We start from the raw sequence: 22,882 nt of genomic DNA on the forward strand, positions 1-22,882 counted from the left end.
ATTTGCTAAGTGCTTTTAAACTATTGATGACATCCGTAAAACGGGTGTACATGTCAACAATAGTTTCGCTTGGCTTCATGCGAAACAATTCAAAATCATGCATAAAAAATTTGATTTTCGAATCTTTAACTTTACTAGTGCCTTCGTGTATGATTTTAAAGAATATGCCAAATCTCATAAACAATTTAACAAATAGAAATATGATTAAACTCATTTTTATCTAAAGCGCAAAACAAGGCATTCATAGCCTTGGAATTTAAAGAGAAAGTATTCTTCTCTAACTCATTCTAATCATTCATTAGAAGAGAAGACTTTTGAAAGTCATTTTCCACAATGTTCCATAAATTTAATTCCAAAGAAAGTAAGAAAACTCTCATTCGAGTTTTCCAATATGTGTAGTCCGTCCCATTGAACATAGGAGGACGAATGATAGAGTGACTCTCTCAAAAATTGAAAAGAATCATTTCTCTTGGTTGTTAAACCAAACAAGAAAAAACGTGGCTATGATACCAATTGTTAGGATTGAGTCGGCATTAAGAGGGAGGGGTGAATTAGTGTAGTGGATAAAAACAACATCGGTTCGAAAATCTTTCGTTCGATAAAAGCTCGTATCAGAAATGTGAGTTTAATATGAAAACGTACCAAAGAGTGTAATAAGAAAGTAAAGTAAGTAAGGCAGTTTGCAGTAAAAGTAAATTACAAGAAGTAAATGCAAACCGAGTTTTATAGTGGTTCGGTCATCATGACCTACATCCACTCTAAATTCCTCTTCCGTCGAGGCTACCGGCATCCACTAAGGATCTTCTTTCAACGAACGAAGATCAACTACCATTTTACACTCTTTCTCCTTTTCATGAGTTTACGAGATAACTCTTACAAGCCTCTCTTTCTTAGACCTCACTTCTCCCTTTAGACGAACTTCTAAATACTAGGAAGAAATAATCCTAAATCCTAAGAGAGTTTCCCAATTTTTCTCAAATATTTTTTCCCTTTTTCAACTCAATTTTTTGCTCAATTCTTACTATTCCATGCAGGAATATATGAGGTATTTATAAACCCCAAATGGCTTCAAAATTGGAGCCAAAAAATGTCTCATCTCGGGTTTCCTGAGTCCTAGTGGTACCACCGCCTATGTTGGGCGGTACCACCACCTGCTGCACTGACATTGGGCGGTACCATCACCTGGGAGACTATGTCTGGGTGGTACCACCACCTGACACGGTCTCGGAGACTGTGCCACTGACAGTTTCACCAGTTTGGATCACTATTTGAGCCTTTCACTTGACCCAATATAGCTCAAACTTGGGCCCAATTGGCCTATAATTGAGTTGACCTAATTCCAACCTAATTACACCTAAAACCTACTTCGATCTAGATAATTATTATAAAACTAAATCAAATGTTGTCCGGCATATAATTGATTTATCGATGCTTCATTTGAATCTTCTGTGCATCATCCTCTCTTGCGACTTATTGCCTAATCGACCAGTTGACCTCTATAACTCCGATTTCCAGGGCGTAATTTCCACTCTTCTTGGCCCAATGCTCGAACCCATGGCCCGAAGCCTTCTACCGATACATCGACCGATCCTTTGGCTCAACGTCCAATCTTCTGACATGTTTCATTCCGGCACAATATGATTCTTCCTGCTTTAACTGTCTCTCCTTGATCGAAGCTTCCTACGTCACTCAAAATGTAGATCAGATCATAAACACATCAATTGATTTCATCATCAAAATCCAAGATTCAACAGAGGTAAATGACTAGTTGACTTTCGTAACTCCGATTTCCTTGGTGCAATTTCTGCTCTTCTTGGCCCAATGCCCGAACCCATGGCCTGAAGCCTTCTACCGATACATCGACCGATCCTTTGGCTCGACGTCTAATCTCATGACTATTGAATCTCGGATTTTGATGATGAAACCAATTGATAAGAGTTTATGAATTGATCTGCATTTTGAGTGACGTAGGATGCTTCGATCAAGATGAGACTATTAAAGCAGGAAGAATCATGTTAGGCCGGAGGAAAACATGTCAGAAGATTGGATGTCAGGCCGAAGGATCGGTCGATGTATCGACAGAAGGCTTTGGGCCATGGATTCGAGCATCGAGCTAAGAAGAGCGAATATTGAGCCAAGGATATCAGAGTTGTGGAGTTAACTGGATGATTGGGCAATAGGCCGCAAGAGAGGACGATGCGCCGAAGAATCGGACAAAGCGTCGATGGACCAATGACATGTCGGACAACATGATTCATGCTTAGTATTAATTGTCTAGATCAAAGTGTGTTTTTACATATGCAGGATTAACTACGATAGGAAGGCATAAAGCAAAATGGAGTCCTAGAGTCAAGGATGCGATTTCGTTGGGAGTTCGAGAGTTCGTCGGAAGTCCAAACGTTTGTCGAAAGTTCTGCAGGAACCAACCGAGAAGTCCAGGAGCTTGCTAGAAGAAGCTCGTCAAAACTCACCAATAAGATCGTCGTGAAGTCTTGGAGATTGCCGGAAGTCCGTTGGAACATTACCGAGAGATCGTCGGAAGTTCGCCGGAAGATCGACGGAAGCTCGCCGGAAGAAACCAAGACCTAGGGACTTGTTTAGCTTAAGTATGTCTTAGATTTCGTAGTTAGCATGTAATTGAGAATGGATTTGGGCCAACCCAATTAGGGGCCAGTTGGGCCCATGTAAGGACTATGTTGGGCCCAATGAAAGGCCTAAACAGTGACCCAAGAGGTGGCACCGTCGTGGCACAGTCTCCGAGGCTGTGTCAGGCGATGGTACCACCCAAACACAGCCTCTGAGAGGCTGCAAGCAGTGGTACCACTAGTCTGGGCAGTGGTACCGCCCAGCACAGCCTCCCAAGCAATGGAACCGCCAGACTGGGTAGTGGTACCGCCCAGTGCAGTGTTAGTGTCAGACTGACACTAGCGGTGGGACCACCCAACACAGGTGGTGGTACCGCCCGTACCCAGGAGACCCAGGATGAGATATTTTTAGGCTCCAAGTTTAAATCAACTTGAGGCTTATAAACACCCCTCTCATCCCTGGTTAACTAACATAAGTATTGAGAGTAAAAAGGAAAGAAACTCTGTTGTAATCTTGTGTGAAACTCCTCTTAAAGTTCTAAGTGTTAGAATAATTTGAGAGAGGAGTGAGTGAGGGTGTAAGGGTTATCTCCTATACCCGGTAAAAGGAGAAAGAGTTATAAGAAGGAGGTTGATCATCGCCTATTAAAGGAAGATCGATAGTGAATGCCGGTGGCCTCGACGGAAGAGGAATCGGCGAAGTGGATGTAGGTCATTATGACCGAACCACTCTAAAATCTAGTTTGCATTTTACTTTGAGCAATTTATCTTTACTACAAACCTCTTTAATAGCTTATTGCTTTCAAAATATTTATGAACGTGTTTCAAGTTAAGATATTTACGAAACGATTTTCGTTGAAAACGGATTTAAGCGTAACAAAGTTTCGAACCGACGTAATTTTTGTCGCTGCACTAATTCACCCCCCTCTTAGTGCCGACCCCTTTTCTAACAATTGGTATCAGAGCCTCGTTATTTCTCATTTGGTTTAACACCCAAGAGAAATAGCTCTTTTCAGCTTTCAAGAGGAACTTTCTCTCATTCATCCTCCCTTGTTCAATAGGATGGACTACACATATTGAAAAACTCGAATGAGAGTTTTCTTACTTTCGATTGATTTAAATTTATAAAATATGGTTGAAAACAGATTTCAAAGGTCTTCTCTTCTTATGAATGATTAGAATGATTTGGAGAAAAAGATATTTTCTCTAAATGCTAGAGCTATGAATGCTCTATTTTGTGCCTTAGACAAAAACAAATTCAATCGGTTTCGATATTTGGCACATTCTTGAAACCACACACGAAGGCACTAGTAGATTAAAAGTTTTGAAGATTAATCTTTTAATGCATGATTTCAAATTGTTTCATATGAAACCAAGCGAAACCGTTGTTGACATGTACACCCGTTTTACGGATGTCATCAATAGTTTAAAAGCTTTTCGAATTTTAAACCCGTTAACAAGATTTTAAGATCTCTTTCTAAAAATTAGAATTCAAAAATAATGGCAATACAAGAATCAAAAGATTTGAACTATTTTCCAATTGAAGAACTAATTGGGTCTTTAATGACCTAAGAAATGACTAATGTGGCACTTGACGAACATGAGAACCACCTTCCAAAGAACACGAAGGATTTTGAACTTAGAACAATTGAAGACCACTCAAGCATAAGCTCAAGTGATGGTGAACTTAAACTACTCATGAAATTTAAAAAGTTCATGAAACAAAAATTAAAGAACAAAAAGAACGCAACTACTTGCTATGAACGCAAGAAGAAAAACACAAATTGGGATGAATCGAGCTCATCCGAAGATGAGGAGAAAATCAACAAAGGCGAGATAGCAAACTATGCCTTAACGGCTTTCGACGATGAGGTAATCAAAATGCCCTTAGTTTATCTCAAAATTACATGATGCTTTTCATTAGTTATTTTTAATTTAGTTTAAAATAATATTTTTCATGAAAATTACATGTTTAAAAAGGAAAATATAAAAAAAATATATGATCATGCTAGTAATTTTGAAAATGATAATGAAATTACATGTTTTATGTTAATGGAATAAAATGTTAGATTTAAATCTAATGATCTTATGTATGTTTTTTCAAGAATAAATAATGTGTATCTGTTAGGATCAAGAGCACTAAGAGGGGGGGGGGTGAATTAGTGTAGCGAAAAACTTTCGACAATTAAAAAGGTGTTCGTACGATAAAAGTGATTTCGGTAGAAAAATCGATTCGTAAATCTCTTTAACTTGTAATCAAGCGAGATGTAGTTAAAGGAAATCTATGAAGGCAGTTTGCAGTTATGATGAAAGTTAAAATGTAAGTGCAAACTGAAATATGATGTTCGTACGATAAAACTGATTTACGTCTAAACGCCGATTCGGAAAATACTGAACTTTAAAACACGATCGTAAATGTGCAGAAGGCAGTAAGCTATTGAGGAGGTTTGCAGTAAGGATAAGATGCTCAAAGTAAATGCAAACCGAGAATTAGAGTGGTTCGGTCAATCTTGACCTACATCCACTTTTGGCTTCCTCCACCGACAAGGTCACAGACGTCTACTAGAGGCCTTCCTTCAATAGGCAAAGGCCAACCACCCTTTTACAGTTTCACTCCTTTTGACGGGCTTAGGAGACAACCCTTACAGAATTTTCTCTCCTCTCTTTAAAGATCAGAACTTGGAAGTAAAGAGGGAGAAGAACTTTTGGCCTTTACAACAATTTTGAGCTCTAAAAATCACAGAATAAGATTAGGATTTCGGTGTGTTTTTTGTGCTCTTTCAGTGCTGAAAGGGTGGGGTATTTATAGGCCCCAACCCAGTTTGAATTTCGAGCTCAAAATTATCAATTCCCGGAATTCCGGGATCTGGCGGTTGCACCTCCTGACTAAGGCGGTTGCACCGCTTGGCAGAGCTCGAAGACTGAGCCTCTAGGCGGTGCCACCTCCTGTCAGGGGCGGTTGCACCTCCTGCCAGAGCTCGAAGACCGAGCTCAGGCGGTGCCACCTCCCAGGCTGGGGCGGTTCAACCGCCTGGCAGAAATCAGGGTCCGAATGGGTTGATCCATTCGGCCCAATTTGGGTTTTTCAGGGGCCCAATTGCCCCAAGATTAAGTTAATGGGATCACCTCCCATTTCCAACTTAATCATTGTGCTAACTACGATATTTCCTAAGACATTTACTGCAACTTGCTCCGGTGCGTCAATCGCTTCTTCCGGCGAGCTTCCGGCAAACTTCCGTCGATCATCCGATGAACCCTCGGTGATGCTCCTGCGGACTTCCGGAAAACTCCTGGACTTGCGACGATCCACTTGGCGAGTTCTGACGAGCTTCTTTGACAAGCTCATGGACTTCTCGGATTTGTTCTCGCAGAACCTCCGATGACTGTCCGAACTTCCGTCGAACTCTCGAACTCCCAACGTGATCATTGTCTTTATTCCAGAGCAACTCCTACTACATATCTTACTTTCATCGTAGTTAATCCTGCACACTTATCTCAACATATAGATTAGATAACAAATGACAATTGACTTCATCATCAAAATCCGAGATTCAACAATCTCCCCCTTTTTTATGATGGCAATCAATTGATAATGGAGTTAACCTTAACTCCCCCTGTCTATATGTCATACTTGAGATAAGTCATTCTTGAATTCAAAACCTTTGAATTCAAGAGACATATTGATAAGTTAAAATCATTTAAACTTATCAATACTCCCATCATGTTTCCCATCATGATGTTTCTCGATGATATCAAGGCTTGACATTCATTTTCAAATTTTACATTACAAGTTTGAATGATGATAATAGTAGCAATTCATCATATTGTAAGATGTCAACATGTAAAACTGCGAAGTAAGATTTTGATATCATTACATGATGCACACATTTCAAATGTTTTAGCAATTATTGCATTTCATCACATGGTAAGATATCAATACGTAAAATTACGATGCAAGTTTTTTGTTTGATATCTTGACACGATACAAACAAGGCATAGCATAGCATTAATACTCATATATTTCTCCCCCTTTGTCATCAACAAAAAGTGTGGTAATTGTGATACCAGGAGAATAATATAAGCAAATTTTGAGCATAAGTGTGATAATTGTTCATGCCTTTACTAGGTTCATGTTATTTTCCAATAGTGAGTGATAGGAAATCAATTATACAAGCATATAAAGGAAAGCATGATATGTAGATCGCTTTGAGTACTTCTTCCTTTTTATTTGTTATAATCTTTTTGCATGAAGGAGGAAGGCTATTTGTGAGTTTACTTTGAGTGAAGTTAAAATCGATGAGAGATTAAATCATGCTTCATTTTTACAAGGATCAAGATATGTATGTGAAACAAATCTTTGCAAGTAAAAACACTATCATCCATATTTCAAGATGGAATTTATAAGCAGGAATCATTTCATCAAATCCATTTCAGAAAAATATTTTTCATATAATAAGTGTATGAGAAAATCCGATTGTTAGGATACCAATTGTTAAGCGAATCCGAAAATGAAATTAACACTTTCATGCAGTTGGACAAGACTATGCTATAGATTTTCAAATACAATCAAGAAGATAAAACATGCTTATTGTTATGGAAATTTTTGTATTCAACACATAATTTCCAACATGTTATTTAGGCATGTAATGGCAATCAAAGTGATTTGATCATTCAATAAAGTCCGAAAAATAATTTTAACTAGTTTATGTATTCGGACACATCAACATTCCTAATTCTCTTCTTATGAAATCAAATTGTTCTTCACTTAGAGGTTTTGTAAAAATATCAGCTAGTTGATGTTTAATATTATGGCAATATAATAACATGATGCAACAACTGCATTGGTATATCATTTTCTCAAATCATATTTATCATGGAAACCAAGGCACAAGGTTTTCAAGGTGGTTATAAAAACATTTAGTTTCAATGTAAAATCCGACAGTGAGTAACGAGATTAAACAATGAGTGATGTTTATAACTCTGCTCACAAATAAATACATCAGGTAACCATATCAAAGATCGAGGCACAGGGCATTGTGATCATGGTGAGTAACATAAAGAGTTTACAATACACATATAAGCTTATTCAGGAGGTGAAAAATTAAAATGCCTAAATAAAGAGTCAAATTATCGATGAATTTGCTACAGCTAAGATAGGATTTGATCTTGTCGATGTTCAAGCCGTTCTTGTCTTTGTTCAAATCGGTCCATCCGAATCCTAATATCTTCGACAGATGATGCAGGAGCTTGCTCAAATGAATGTGTTTCCTCAAAGGGACAGATCGGAGGAGATTGAGTACCCCTAAAGACTGGTGTTTCCAGTTCTGGTTCAAGTTAAGGGGGATCGGTTCTTCTAGGCATTCTAACCCAGTTACCGTTTCTATAAACACATCTCAATTGGTGAAGTAGATTTTTATTTATTATGGTAAACCTATCTACTTTTATTACTTCTTCGTCGGATGGTATTAGAATATCGTAGGCTTTCAGTATTCTAGTGATTATACCACCATATGGAAGCATCATGTCTTTCTTAGATAGTTCTAACATGTTTTGTTGGATAAGATAACCAAGACAGATGTCATGTCCTTTCATGATCCAATACATAGTTCCTAATTCTATTTGGCTTACTTCATCATGATGGTATTGTTTAGGGAGAATGATGCTAGTTAGGATATGATGAAGTACCTTAGTGTTTAGTGGTAATAGATGTTCACAACTTTTAGGAACAATCGCTAAATTGGGATTGGCGAAAATTGTTCCTAAGGCTTCATTTAACGTATGTTGTCCCAACAATTTCATCATCCCATGATCCTCTAAAGTAAAGTCCTCTATTTTTTATGGGAATGCCTATCATGTCGCAAATGAGTTTATCCGTAATGGAGATGTGTTGTCCTAAGAGATAGGTAGACATTCTTTCTTCTTCATCTACTTGTATATTGTTGTAAAACAATCTAACAAGTCTTGGATAGATGGGTTCATTAATTTGTAAAATAGGGAGTAGATCTAGGTTTGCAAACCATTGGATTGTCTCTAAGTCTCTTAGTTCATCTAAATCTACATGTTTTCCCTTATTGACACTTCTAAATTCGAAAGAGAAAAACTTTTCAGCATGATATTTTGAATCGAAAAGGGTAAGATCAAAGTCTTCCACTAATCTCCTCTTCCCTATGTCCCTTGATGATCTTCTAGACCTCATAACTACTGTTGTTTAGGAGGATAGTAATGAGTAAGAGTAAATGAATCAAAAACAGAATTTAAGGGCTTCTTAGAGAATACCTTAGTGAGATCTTCAAGAGAAGGAGAGATTGTTGATCTTTTGCTTCGAAATGAGGAGTATTTGGGATGCTGTGAGGGGAGAAATGGAGGTGGAGAAGCTTTGGAAGAGTAAAGAGGGGAAGGGAGTGAGTTGGGGTCGGTTCCACCGCCGGCCCTAGCTCGAGTTAAAAGGGGGCAGGATTGCGGGCGGTTGCACCACTGGCTGGGGCGGTGCAACCGCTTGCAATACGTGATAGCCGGAGGTGCTACCTCCAGCTGGGGCGGTGCAACCGCTGCAGGCAGTGAGCATGGTTCTGACTGCTGTGTGGTCTGATTTGAATGTTTTTGACTTTGAGATGAATTTTTATTTGTGGATCAATCAACTTTACTTACGTAATTACGTAAGAATTTTCATTTTAAGATAAGAACTTTTACACGATCAAGATAGATCTTTTGACATGCATACTCTCAATGTCGTACACATGTTTATGACAGATTGTTCAAGTTGGTAAGCCTTGCAAGTTCATGATAAACTTAGTCAGTTCATGATATAGTTGGATTCGAAAGTTATGAACGGATGAAATCGATGGGTTCGAAAATCCAGAGGATATGTGAAGGGAGAATCATGGGTTTCCAATTATGAGGGATCAAATGGGATTGTATCCATATCGCATTTGTAATTTTAATTTTCTAATCCTCTTTTTGTTATTTAGGCTAGAGAGCATCACGTGTTCTTTTTGGATCTCGGGTCATGAATATCGAGAATCCAAAGAGCATGATATTATTTCTTGCTCCCAGCTTATGATGTTTTACGTCTTTACAAGAAAGGATGATTTTTAGGTACCCATTTGCTTTTGGGTGCCTCAAAAATAGATCTACATTGTTTATCATGTTGTATAGACTTTATCATGGTTCCTTTAGGAACCCAAATTAATTTGTTCGGACTAATTTTCTTGAATGGACAATAATGCATTTTATGTCCAAGTTTGCAACAAAAGTTGCATTTGCTTTGGTGTCGAACATGTAAGATGGGGCCTTTTATGAAGGTGGTTGGATTTTGGTGAGGACTTCTCACAAATCTGATTCCACTTCTTTTGGGAACGTGACCCTTGTTTGCAAGGATCATGTTCAAAGACTTGCTACCAACCTCGAATTTCTTCAAGGTGTCTTTAAGTAGCAAGTTTTCCTTTTGGAGAGTTTCTAGATCATGGCATTTTATGCATGAACCTAAACTATCATGATATTCAGTTTTTAACTTATCAAAATTACAAGTAAGACTATCATGCTCCTTTTTTAGCAATTTATATTTTCTACTAATAATCTTGCATTCATCAAATAAGTCATGAAAGGCATTTAATAATTCATCAAATGATAAATCTGCATCTATTAAATTCGTTACCTCCTCCCCGATGGCCATTAAGGCGTAATGAGCAACTTGCTCGGTGTTGGACTCCTCTTCTTCGGATGCGCTCGAGTCATCCCACGTTGCTTTGAGCGCCTTCTTCTTTGATGTTCTATTTTTGACTTGGGGACAATCACTCTTGTAGTGTCCCGGCTTTTTGCACTCATAGCAAATAACTTGGTCCTTCTTGGGTTCAAATTTATTTTTTATTTCATTCTTAAACTTGTTTCTTTTAATGAATTTTTTAAATTTTCTTGTTAGAAGTGCCAAGTCATCGTCACAGTCCTCATCACTTGAGTTTTCTCTCAAGTGGTCTTCTGAAGTTCTAAGTGTCATATCCTTCTTGTTCTTTGGAAGGATGTCTTCTTGCTCTTCATGAGCTTTGCAAGTCATCTCGTAGGTCATTAATGACCCAATTAGTTCTTCAAGAGGGAAGTTGTTTAGATCTTTCGCCTCTTGAATAGCAGTGACTTTAGGATCCCAACTCTTAGGAAGGGATCTTAGAATCTTATTTACGAGCTCAAAATCCAAAACACTTTTTCCGAGTCCTTTTAGACCGTTGACGATATCCGTGAAACGGGTAAACATGTCACCAATAGTCTCACTCGGTTTCATTCGGAAAAGTTCGAAAGAATGTATCAAAAGATTAATTTTTGACTCTTTCACTCTACTTGTGCCTTCGTGAGTCACTTCGAGTGTGTGTCAAATATCAAATGCGGTTTCACAAACCGAAACACGGTTGAACTCATTTTTATCAAGCGTACAAAATAAGGCATTCATAGCCTTTGCATTAAGAGCGAAAGCCTTCTTCTCCAATTCATTCCAATCGATCATTGGAAGAGAAGACTTCGAAAATCCATTTTCGACAAGATTCCAAAGTTCAAAATCCATAGAAATAAGAAAGATCCTCATTCGGGTCTTCCAATAGGTGTAGTTCGTCCCATTGAACATGGGTGGACGTGTAATAGAATGGCCCTCTTGGTTTCCGGCGTATGCCATCTCTCTTGGGTTTTCATCCGTTTGAGAGTTAACCCCGGGGGGGGGGGGGGGGGGGTGGGGTGAATTAGTGCAGCGGAAAACTTTCGACGATTAAAAAGGTGTTCGTACGATAAAAGTGATTTCGGTAGAAAAGCCAATTCGTAAATCTCTTTAACTTGTAATCAAGTGAGATGTAGTTAAAGGAAATCTATGAAGGCAGTTTGCAGTTATGATGAAAGTTAAAATGTAAGCGCAAACTGAAATATGATGTTCGTACGATAAAACTGATTTACGTCTAAACGTCGATTCGAAAAATACTGAACTTTAAAACACGATCGTAAATGTGTAGAAGGCGGTAAGCTATTGAGGAGGTTTGCAATAAAGATAAGATGCTCAAAGTAAATGCAAACCGAGATTTAGAGTGGTTCGGTCAATCTTGACCTACATCCACTTTTGGCTTCCTCCACCGATGAGGTCACCGACGTCTACTAGAGGCCTTCCGTCAATAGGCGAAGGCCAACCACCCTTTTACAGTTTCACTCCTTTTGACGGGCTTAGGAGACAACCCTTACAGAATTTTTTCTCCTCTCTTTAAAGATCAGAACTTGGAAGAAAAGAGGGAGAAGAACTTTTGGCCTTTACAATAATTTTGAGCTCTAAAAATCATAGAATAAGATCAAGATTTCGGTGTGTTTTTGGTGCTCTTTCAGTACTGAAAGGGTGGGGTATTTATAGGGCCCAACCCAGTTTGAATTTCGAGCTCAAAACTGTCAAATCTCGGAATTCCGGGATCTGGCGGTTGCACCTCCTGACTGAGGCGGTTGCACCGCCTGGCAGAGCTCGAAGACCGAGCCTCTGGGCAGTGCCACCTCCTGTCAGGGGCAGTTGCACCTCCTACCAGAGCTCGAAGACCGAGCTCAGGCGGTGCCACCTCCTGGCTGGGGCGGTTCAACCACCTGGCAGAAATTAGGGTCCAAATGGGTTGATCCATTCGGCCCAATTTTGGTTTTTTAGGGGCCCAATTGCCCCAAGATTAAGTTAATGGGATCACCTCTCATTTCCAACTTAATCATTGTGTTAACTACGATATTTCCTAAGACATTTACTGCAACTTGCTCCGGTGCGTCAATCGCTTCTTCCGGCGAACTTCCGTCGATCATCCGATGAACCCTCGGTGATGCTCCTGCGGACTTCCGGCAAACTCCTGGACTTGCGACGATCCACTTGGCGAGTTCCGACGAGCTTCTTTGGCAAGCTCATGGACTTCTCGGATTTGTTCCCGTAGAACCTCCAACGACTGTCCGAACTTCCGTCGAACTCTCGAACTCCCAACGTGATCATCGTCTTGATTCCAGCGCAACTCCTGCTGCATATCTTACTTTCATCATAGTTAATCCTGCACACTTATCTCAACATATAGATTAGATAACAAATGATAATTGACTTCATCATCAAAATCCGAGATTCAACAGTATCTTGATGATTTCTGATTTTGATTGAAACCATGCTTGATGTCTTAATGAAAATATTAAGAAGTTTGATATTATGCTTAATGATGATGCATGGCTTTTGTATGGAAAACTAAGCTTGAAAAGTTGATTCATCTAAAAAGAAAAATGCATGACTACAACAAACAAAATGATCTTGATGGAAAATGCTTTATGAAATCAATTTCGATGATGCATAATGATATAATTATGTAATGAAAATATTAAATATTTTGAAACCATGTCTTGATGCCATGCATAATGATCACACTTAATAAATTTCGAAATTATGCATGATTATTTTTAAATAATTTATGGTTTATTGATCTTGATGATTTTTATGACAAAATTTATTTTTCGATCCTAAACGATTGATGATATATATTTTCTCATTTGGCATAAAAAGGACAAAGGCATGCTTATATGAAACAAACTAAAAAGAGGAAAGCTTTCTCCTTGAAATTTTTTTCTACTTTATCGATTTATCTAAAAATGAGATATTAATGAATCTATCTATGTCCTTTTTTTTTAACTATTGAAAATAATTTTGATTTGACGATTCAAATTTGAATGAGCTTTATCTTGATTTTTTGAGATTTATAACTTCAGATCTTTCTATGAATTGAGATCTTTTTTTTCTCCTTGTTTCTTCTCGGTATTTTCTTAAGAGGAGATTTTCTAAATGAATCATGATTTTTCTTGTGAGTTCTTGGATTTATTACTTGAGATTTTTTTAATCAATATCTCTTCTTTGTACTCCTACAATTTTTTTTTGGTATTTTATTTAAGAGGAGATTTAATACATGAATCATGTCTTTTGGTATTTACATGATCTTATCTCTCATGATATGATTTATTTTTGTATAACTCCTTGTATTCATCACCCAATTAATTTTTCTTGATGAGATAAAATGAATGTGATGAAATAAAAATGATGCATGCAATACTTATGATTTTATTATGATGATGTATTTGATGTATTGCATTTCATGTATGATAGTCATGATTAAAATTGCATTGACTTGAATTAAATTTAAATTCAAGGTTTATCTTAATTATGACATATTGAAATAAGAATGATACTTTATTTTTATCATAATTTAAAATTTTATGAATTACACTATTATTTTATTATTCCTCTCTTTTTTCCAATGATAAAGGTGAGAAATAATTTCTAACATGCATATCATGAAAAGAGGTAAACTTGTTAGCTTGTACAAGTCAAGAAGATGCAAAAATATGTTAGCTTGCTCATCTCAAAAGAGAAGCAAAGATTGCTAACTTGCATATTTCAAGAGGTAAAAGTTACCTTCTTGAACATCTTAAATATTCCTAGCTTACATGATGTAAAACTCAAAATTTTTGTTAGCTTGCAATGATGATAAAACTTGAGATTTATTATGCAATAATTTGAACTTGGATGTCTAAAAATACTTGCTAGTTGCACTTCTCCTTTTTGTTGATGACAAAAGGGGAAAAGTATTATGTTATGCATAAGTTTATGATAACATGTTGTTTGGATTTTTTAATCCAAGAGTCTCTATCAATATGGCATATTAATAGGGGGAGTTTGTTTAAACTCCGGGAATTTGTTTAAACTTCATCATCAATTGGTTGTCATCATCAAAAAGGGGAAGATTATTGAATCTCGGATTTTGATGATGAAACCAATTGATAAGTGTTTATGAATTGATCTGTGTTTTGAGTAACGTAGGATGCTTCGATCAGGATGAGACAATTAAAACAGGAAGAATCATGTTGGGCCAAAGGAAAACATATTAGAAGGTTAGACGTCGGGCCGAAGGATCGGTTGATATATCGACAAAAGGCTTCGGGCCAAGAAGAGCAGATATTGAGCCAAGGATATCGGAGCTGTAGATTCAACTGGATGATTGGGCAATAGGCCGCAAGAGAGGACGATGCGCCGAAGAATCGGACGAAGTATCGATGGACCAATGACATGCTGGACAACATGATTCATGCTTAGTATTAATTGTCTAGATCAAAGTATGTTTTTACATATATAAGATTAACTACGATAGCAAGGCATAAAGCAAAATGGAGTCCTGGAGTCTAGGACGCGATTTCATTGGGAGTTCGAGAGTTCATTGGAAGTCCAAACATTCGTCGAAAGTTCTGTAGGAACCAACCGAGAAGTCCAAGAGCTTGCTAAAAGAAACTCATCAGAACTCGCCAAGAAGATCGTCGTGAAGTCCAGGAGCTTGCCAGAAGTCCGTTGGAACATTGCCGGGAGATCGTCGGAAGTTCGCCAAAAACTCACCAGAAGAAACCAAGACTTAGGGACTTGTTTAGATTAAGTATGCCTTAGATTTCGTAGTTAGCATGTAATTAGGAATAGATTATGGCCAACCCAATGATAAGCCAGTTGGGCACATGTAAGGACTGTGTTAGGCCCAATGAAAGGCCCAAATAGTGACCCAAGATGTGGCACCGTCATGGCACAGTCTTTGAGATTGTGTCAAGCGGTGGTACCGCCCAAACACAGCCTCCGAGAGGCTGCAGGAGGTGGTACCGCCAGTCTGGGCAATGGTACCGCCCAACACAGCCTCCAAGGCGATGGTACTGCCAGACTAGGCGGTGGTACCACCCAGTGCAATGTTAGTGCTAGACTGACACTAGTGGTGGTACCACCCAGCACAGACGGTGGTACCGCCCATACCCATAAGACCCAGGATGAGATATTTTTAGGCTCCAAGTTTGAATCAACTTGAGGCTTATAAATACCCCTCTCATCCCTGTTTAACTAACACAAGTATTGAGAGTAAAAAGGAAAGAAACTCTACTGTAATCTTATGTGAAACTCCTCTCAAAGTTCTAAGTGTTAGAATAGTTTGAGAGAGGAGTGAGTGGGGGTGTAAGGGTTATCTCCTAAACCCGATTAAAGGAGAAAGAGCTATAAGAAGGAGGTTGATCTTCACCTATTAAAGGAAGATCGATAGTGCATGCTGGTGGCCTCGGCGGAAGAGGAATTGGCGAAGTGGATGTAGGACACGACAACCGAACCACTCTAAAATCTGGTTTGCATTTTACTTTGAGCAATTTATCTTTACTGCAAACCTCTTTAATAGCTTATTACTTTCAATACATTTACGAACGTGTTTCAAGTTAAGATATTTACGAAACAGTTTTCGTTGGAAATGGATTTAAGCGCAATGAAGTTTTGAATCGACGTAATTTTTACCGCTGCACTAATTCACCCCCCCTCTTAGTGCCAACCCCTTTCCTAACACTAACATGTTTCATTCCAGCCCAACATGATTCTTCCTGTTTTAATTGTCTCTCCCTGATTGAAACTTCCTACATCACTCAAAACGTAAATCAGATCATAAACACATCAATTGGTTTCATCATCAAAATTTGAGATTCAATATAGGTAAATTACTCAATTGAATCTCATTTATCTTACAATGAATTACTTGATGCTTTCCATGATTTATTTGATGAATGTAAGCTAGTTGGTAAAAAATATAAGTATTAAAGAAAGATCATTCTTCTCTTTCTAATGAATTAAAAAAATAAAAAAATGAGCATGATAATTGCATGTGAAATTCTTGCACTAAATGTAAAGAGTTAGATTTATAAAAAAGAAAAATTCACTATTATAACAAACTTTAAAAAAATTTAAAATTGATAGCAAATCTTTAAACATAATTATTGCCAATAAGAGTCATGTTCATAGTAAGAAAGGAATTGGCTTTGTGAGTAACACTTAACAAAAGCCAACTACTTTATTTGTTAAAGGACCTACATTACATATTTCCCATGAAAATATTATAATTTTTGTGGTAGGTATGGATATTTTGCATATAAATGTTCATTCAAAAAGTATGACTTACATAAGTTAGTTTGGGTTCCTAAATTTACCATGAATGACTTAATGCCAAAAGCTAAGAATGATTGATCAAATCATGAAAGACTCAAAACTAAATGGGTACCTAGAACAAACACACCCTTCTCGTAGACATCTCTAAAATTAAAAGCTAGGAGCAAAAGATATTTTTTTTATTATGGATGCTCAAGGCCTATGACCGGAGATCCAACACACTTTATAAGCTCACTAGCCAAAACAAAATAATTTTGAAAATATTTTATGTTTAAATCATGCTTGATGATTTAATTATGCATGATGATTTGAAGTAACAATGATTTTTGATGATTTATAGTTTATTAATCTTGATAATTTCTATGATGAGATTTACTCTTTCAATTTTAAACTATGATGCATGTTTTGATTTGGCATAAAAAACTTTGACATTCTTATATAAAATCAAATCACATAAATTGAAACATATAAAAAAAGGGGGAATATATTATTCTTGAAAATGTCTCTATCCCTAAAATCTTATCGAGCTTTCAAAAAGAGATTAATGAATTTATTTATGTTATTTTTTATGAATATCTTAAGAAAGTGATTTTGATGATTTGATAAATTAAATTTGAATGAGTTTTATCTAAATCATGAACTTGATACTTGAGATTTTTTGAATCAAGATCCTTGATCTCGTAAGATTTCTTATCGTTTACTAAAAAAGAAAAATTTTCAAATTAATCATGATTTTTTGGAATTATAACTTAATTTTTTTTTATGATTCATGATGAATTGAGATATATTATACATGAATCGAGATCCTTTATATATTCTCTCATGACTCTTTTTGCAATAGGAAAGTCTTTATCTAAATTATGATATTAAATTCTCAATATTTAATACTTGAGATTTTTTTATAAATCAAGATCTTTGATCTCCTAAAATTTCTTTTTGTTATTTACTAAAAGGGAGATTTGTCAAAATAAATCATGTATTTTGGTATTCATGACTTAATCCTTCAAGATCTTTGATATTATATCTTTCATAACATGATTCCTTTGTATTTATGACTTGTATACCTCATGTAATGATTGATATATTTTGTACTATTGTATCATTCCCTTCCTTTTGGCAATAACAAAGGGGGAAGAGAAAATTACTATCTTGCATATCTTAAGAAAAATAAATTGCTAGCTTGTAAAGAATGGCAAAAATTGCAAGCTTGCATATCTCAAAGGAGAAAGTCTAGCTAGCTTAAGCATCACAAAAATTAGCAAAAAACATGCTAGCTTGCACATTATAAAGAGAAGTAAAAGGTTGCTATCTCAAGAGAAACAAAAACTTTGCTAGACTTCACATTATCAAAGAACTTGCTAGCTTGCGCATTGCAAAGGAAGCAAAAATTACTAGCTTGAACATTACAAAGAAAGGAACAAATTGCTAGCTTGTACTTCTGAAAAGAGAAGAAAGAACTCATTTGCTTGTGTGTTCTAAAGTGATGAAAATTTTGTTAAATTACTAAGCTTACATATCTCTAAAACTTGATAGTTGCATTTCTCCTTTTTGTTGATGACAAAGGGGGAGAAATTATGATGATCATACATAGAATGATGTATTAAAATTTTGATTATGCATGATTTTATGATGATATATTGCTTAGATTCATAATTTATGTCTAAATTTACGTTTCTATCAATATGGCATATTGATAGGGAGAGTTTGGTTTAAACTTCATCATAAATTAGTTGTCATCATCAAAAATGGGGAGATTGTTGAATCTTGGATTTTGATGATAAAATCAATTAATAGAGTTTATGATCTAATCTGCGTTTTAAGTGACGTAGGACTAACTTCGATCATAAAGAGACAATTAAAATAAAAAGAATCAATGTTGGGCTGAAGTGGAATATGTTAGAAGATTAGATGTCGGGTTGGAGGATCGGTCGATGTGTCGGCAGAAGGCTTCGTGCCATGAGTTGGGACATCGGGCCAAGAAGATCGGACATTACACTAAGGAGATTGGATATTATGGGAAGATAATATGCCGATTGGGCAATATATCGAAGGAGATGACGATGCGTCGAAGGGTTGAACGAAGTGCTGGATGAACCAATGACATGTCTGACAACATGTGATTAATGCTTTGTAATAATTTTTTAGATTGGGGTAGTTTTAGTTGTAATTGGGTTGGTTTAGAATTTAATTAGGCCAACTCAATTAGGGGCCAACTGGGCCCAGATTGAGACTATTTTAGGTCAAGTGGAAGGCCTATTCAGTGACCCATAGTTGGCCCAAGTGGTGAGACCGCCCAAACTGGGTGATGGTACCACCCAAACATAGTCTTCAAGACTATGTTAGGTGGTGGTACCACCAGATTGGGTGGTAGTACTACCAAGACATAATATCCCAAACTGTGTCAAGTGGTGGTACTATCAGACTACGCGATAGTACTACCCAATGTCAGAGAGAACTGGCAATAGTATCGTCTAGTGTCAGTGTTGCAAGTAGTACTACTGTCCAGCACAACCGGTTGCATCGCCAAGACTCGGGAAACCTAGGATGAGACCCTTTTTGGCTCCATTTTGAAGCAATTTGGGATCTATAAATACTCCAACTATTCCTGCATGGAGATGCAAGAATTGAGTAGAAAGGGAAAAAATTCTAAGTTAAAAAATGTTGTAATCTCTCTAAGTTTAGTAAGTCTCTTCCTCCTAGAGTTAGAAGGTTTGTAAGGGAGGAGTGAGGTCTAAAAGAAATAGGTGTAAAGGTTCTCTCCTGAGCCCATGAAAAGGAGAAAAAAAGTTATAAGGGTAGTTGATCTTCGCCCGTTGAAAAAAGATCTGTAGTGAAAGCCGATGGCTTCAAGTGAATAGGAATTGAGAGTGGATGTAGGTCACGACGATCGAATTACTATAAAACTTGATTTACATTTCTTTCATACTTTATATTGCAAACTAATTTACTAGCTTATTACTACTTGAGGTTTTATCGAATGAGATTTTTGAATCAAAAGTACTAATTTACCACTACACCCCCCCCCCCCCCCCCTAGTGCTAACTTGGTCTTAATAGACCTATCGTGCCGGATCTTTGGCACGGTTGAGGAGGCACTATGAGATGACTCCTCACGAGCAAGGCATATATCCTCTCAGATTAATTCACTCCTATTATAGGAAAGAAGCTCTCCACACCATCTCTCTACGCTGGCGCCTCATGCGAACTCTCTATGCTAGCTCCTCATAGGCCAGCTCTCTACAACAACTCTCTACGCCCATGCCTCATGCTAACTCTCTACAACAGTTCTTTATGTCAAATCTACAATTTTGATGTTAAACCATGTTAGAATGATCTTAGTGTAATAATATATCTATCCGACAAAAATAACCTAGGTGCTATCAAAGAGGGGCCGGAGGTGGAAAGGCATAACCAACCTCAATAAAATCAGAACTCTGAAGTAATATATATATATATAATAAAAAGTAATGATATGGTGACTCATGTAATAGTATGATTCGAATCTTATGGTGTGTGCTTTAGGTGCGAATTTATTAAGAGTCATCACTTTATAATGTGAGGATTTAAGCTTTTACAGCCTTATATGGTTCTTTAGTTAATTATATATTTCATATAGTAATTGGAAGCACCTAACACAGACCCGTCAGGATGGCCGAGTGGTCTAAGGCGCCAGACTCAAGTTCTGGTCTTCGTGAGAGGGCGTGGGTTCAAATCCCACTTCTGACACTAATACATTTTTTTTTTTCTCCCAATGGGATCCAACTATTTAGTTTACATAATTAAGATTGCTTTAAATTTATGCAACCACACATCCAACGACGATTACTCTGCATGATTTAGATTACTTACTCCCTTTTGTTTGGCTCAAACCCCGCATTAGTGTACATAGCCAAGACTATTTTTAGTTGCTGCCCTCATCATCGTACGTCATCGCTATAAAGCCATTATGGCTTATACACTCGGTGCTAGCAATCATTTGACGTAAAGTCACGAGTGTTGACGACCTTTTCCTGTTAAGATCACACGGCCCAACTGCTTTTAGTGATGACGACTGGTGCCTTGTCACAGCTAGGAGATTGAGATGGACAAGCTCCTTTCCATGGGCCCGCGCTGGGAAACCATGGAGAGCGGGACTTCTGGTAATTGGCTGGTCGGTCCATACATCACATAATCGTTATCCCAAGGCTTCATACCTGAACACGTGTTCTTTAGATATTGGCTTAACAACTGGACCCCATCAAACAGATTGTCTTCCTAGTTTGCACGCAGATACCGCTGCGTGGCGAGTTACGACTGGACGAAGACCACTCTCGAGGATCACGGGAGCGCGCCGCAAGCAGAGCCGTCCGATTTGGAAATCGTAGCGTAGTTGCTTTCATGAGCGCCGTTTCGTTTGTTTTCGTCTTCTTCGGGCCCGCTCCGTGGGCGGGCGCAGTTCTTTATTGCTGCTTTTCGATCGGCTGGCCTTTCTTTCCCCGCCGTCTGTCGCAGAGGTAAGCTCTCTCTTCTCTACTTCATTGATCCTTTCTTCCATAGCTCTGGAGGGCAGCAGAAATGCTAGCTTCTCTTAGGGTTTTGATCGTTTCAAGGATTAGCAGTCTAAGTTAAACTGATTTCTCAAGGTTGATTAGTCGCACATCTTTTGTTTTTGTGATGATTTTGCACTATTTTTTGGCTTACCAGATCAAGTTGAAGCGTTTTCCTTATTGCCAGCCTTGTTTCTGGTTTCCTTTCTTCGTTTGTGGAACAAATCCAACTTTCCTGGTGCATCTCTGGATGTTCCGATGAAGAGATTGGAACATTAGACTATATCCCTTACAGTCTACCCGAAGGAACCAGGAAGGGAATTGTTGGGGCATTGTCTGGTACGACAAAATTAGGTCTCCGTAATGTTCCTTGTGCAAATGGACTCCGAAAGCGTGCCGGTGGCCAAAACCTCACCCGTGGAAGTTGATGTGACGGGGATCACCAAGATGGAGTCTGTGCTCAGGTTGAAGGGAATGGAGAATTGTGGGCAAGCAATCTACGGGCAGGCTCCCTTCGTGGAGGACAATGACCACCCAGAAGTTCGAGATGATGCATTCATCGAGCTCATCGGTGGAAGGGAAGTTTATCCTCCGACACCCTCTCCGGATAGAGATAGTTCGGAGCCTCCCTCCTCTTCCGACCAGTCCGAGGAGCTTGATTCCATTCTGGACTGCCGGACACCATCGGGAAACATCTTTGATCCGTTTGCCCCTGGGCCAGAAGAACTGGTTTTTGCCCCCAGAAAGAAGATGCTGAAGGGAACCCAAGTACCTCCTCGGCGGCAGCTCAACTTCGATGACTGTGGTGATTCCAATCAACAGGTCAAACACAATGTTGCTGAAGATGCTGTCGAGGAAGATGACCTATTGGAGTTGTTTTTTCGATCATTTCTCGAACTGATTGTTCTAAATCGGATACAGGAGACATCGGTTAAGAACTTTCCGCTTCATGGTGACACTTCTGAATGTCTCAAGACACCCATTTTATTACCTTTGCTAACAGGGGTTGCAGGGACATGCCCTCCTGCACCCAGGAGAGAAGCAGCAAACTCAAGGACGTTCAGGCTTGGAGTATGCCGAAAGCTTGAGTTCGGGACCGGCTTGACTTGATCATTCCAGCTCTCCTGACGAAAATTACAGGTAAAGAGCTTTTGTTATGGTGCGCATTTGCTGTAAAAAGCTTATTTCAATAACCATCATTATTTGTTTTATTTTGATTTACTTCCTTAAAGGGTAGGCTGGAGCCTTGTTCACCAAGAGCTGATCAATCTGATAAGAAATTTTGCAGAGCTTTGGGAGTAATAGCTTCAAACGCAGCTTTTGTGGACTCTTCAACTTACTGGTTTTACCTGTAGGCATTGATTTTGCTGACCTGAGAGGGGAAGTTATTAATTCCATGTAACTTCGGAGTGGCATTATAGATGTCCTTAAACAACTGAACTAATACAAAATTTTTGGTAGTAACTAGATGTCCTGTTCTTGCCATTATAGTCATTATTGGAGATGCCATCACTATGTGAACTTGTCGGTATTGATTGCTGTTTGTTGCTGCTTATGATATGGGCTTTTAATTGGCATAATTTCCCTGCATCCTACTCGCCCATCTGTGCTATAATTCTTTGCATTTTGATGCTTGTTTTACACTAACAAGCCATTGAGCTGGTGAGACTGACGTTATGATCAGATTGCTATGATTTCTGTTGGCCATGTTGGAACAATAGCCTAGTCTTCATTTGCATTTTGTCCCTTGCATGGTTTAGTGCTGGTGAGACAATGAACATTTTATATAAAGATAAATTGCTTTTG

At 38.0% G+C, this 22,882-nt stretch overlaps 1 protein-coding gene and 1 non-coding gene across 7 annotated transcripts; both read left to right on the forward strand.

Annotated features, from left to right (window-relative positions):
• The first annotated feature begins 20,192 nt into the window (after nt 1-20,192).
• TRNAL-CAA (transfer RNA leucine (anticodon CAA)) lies at nt 20,193-20,276 on the forward strand. Its single transcript has one exon. It is a non-coding gene; the product is annotated as a tRNA-Leu (tRNA).
• Nucleotides 20,277-20,980: 704 nt separating this feature from the next.
• Nucleotides 20,981-22,666, forward strand: LOC135594876 (uncharacterized). Of its 6 annotated transcripts, none has more exons than XM_065085381.1 (3): nt 20,981-21,043; nt 21,234-22,216; nt 22,309-22,666. In XM_065085381.1, the coding sequence occupies exon 2, from the start codon at nt 21,440-21,442 to the stop codon at nt 22,184-22,186; it is 747 nt and encodes a 248-aa protein (XP_064941453.1). In that variant the 5' UTR covers nt 20,981-21,043; nt 21,234-21,439; the 3' UTR covers nt 22,187-22,216; nt 22,309-22,666. The 6 variants fall into 6 exon arrangements, with proteins under 6 accessions (XP_064941453.1, XP_064941454.1, XP_064941455.1 ...); XM_065085384.1 differs by lacking the exon at nt 20,981-21,043 and having other exon boundaries at nt 21,295-22,006; nt 22,089-22,216; nt 22,309-22,540; XM_065085385.1 differs by lacking the exon at nt 20,981-21,043 and having other exon boundaries at nt 21,295-22,006; nt 22,089-22,216; nt 22,314-22,540.
• Nucleotides 22,667-22,882: the final 216 nt, after the last annotated feature.

This window comes from Musa acuminata, chromosome BXJ1-10 (assembly GCF_036884655.1).
Source record: "Musa acuminata AAA Group cultivar baxijiao chromosome BXJ1-10, Cavendish_Baxijiao_AAA, whole genome shotgun sequence".
In the NCBI taxonomy this organism is placed as follows: domain Eukaryota; kingdom Viridiplantae; phylum Streptophyta; class Magnoliopsida; order Zingiberales; family Musaceae; genus Musa; species Musa acuminata.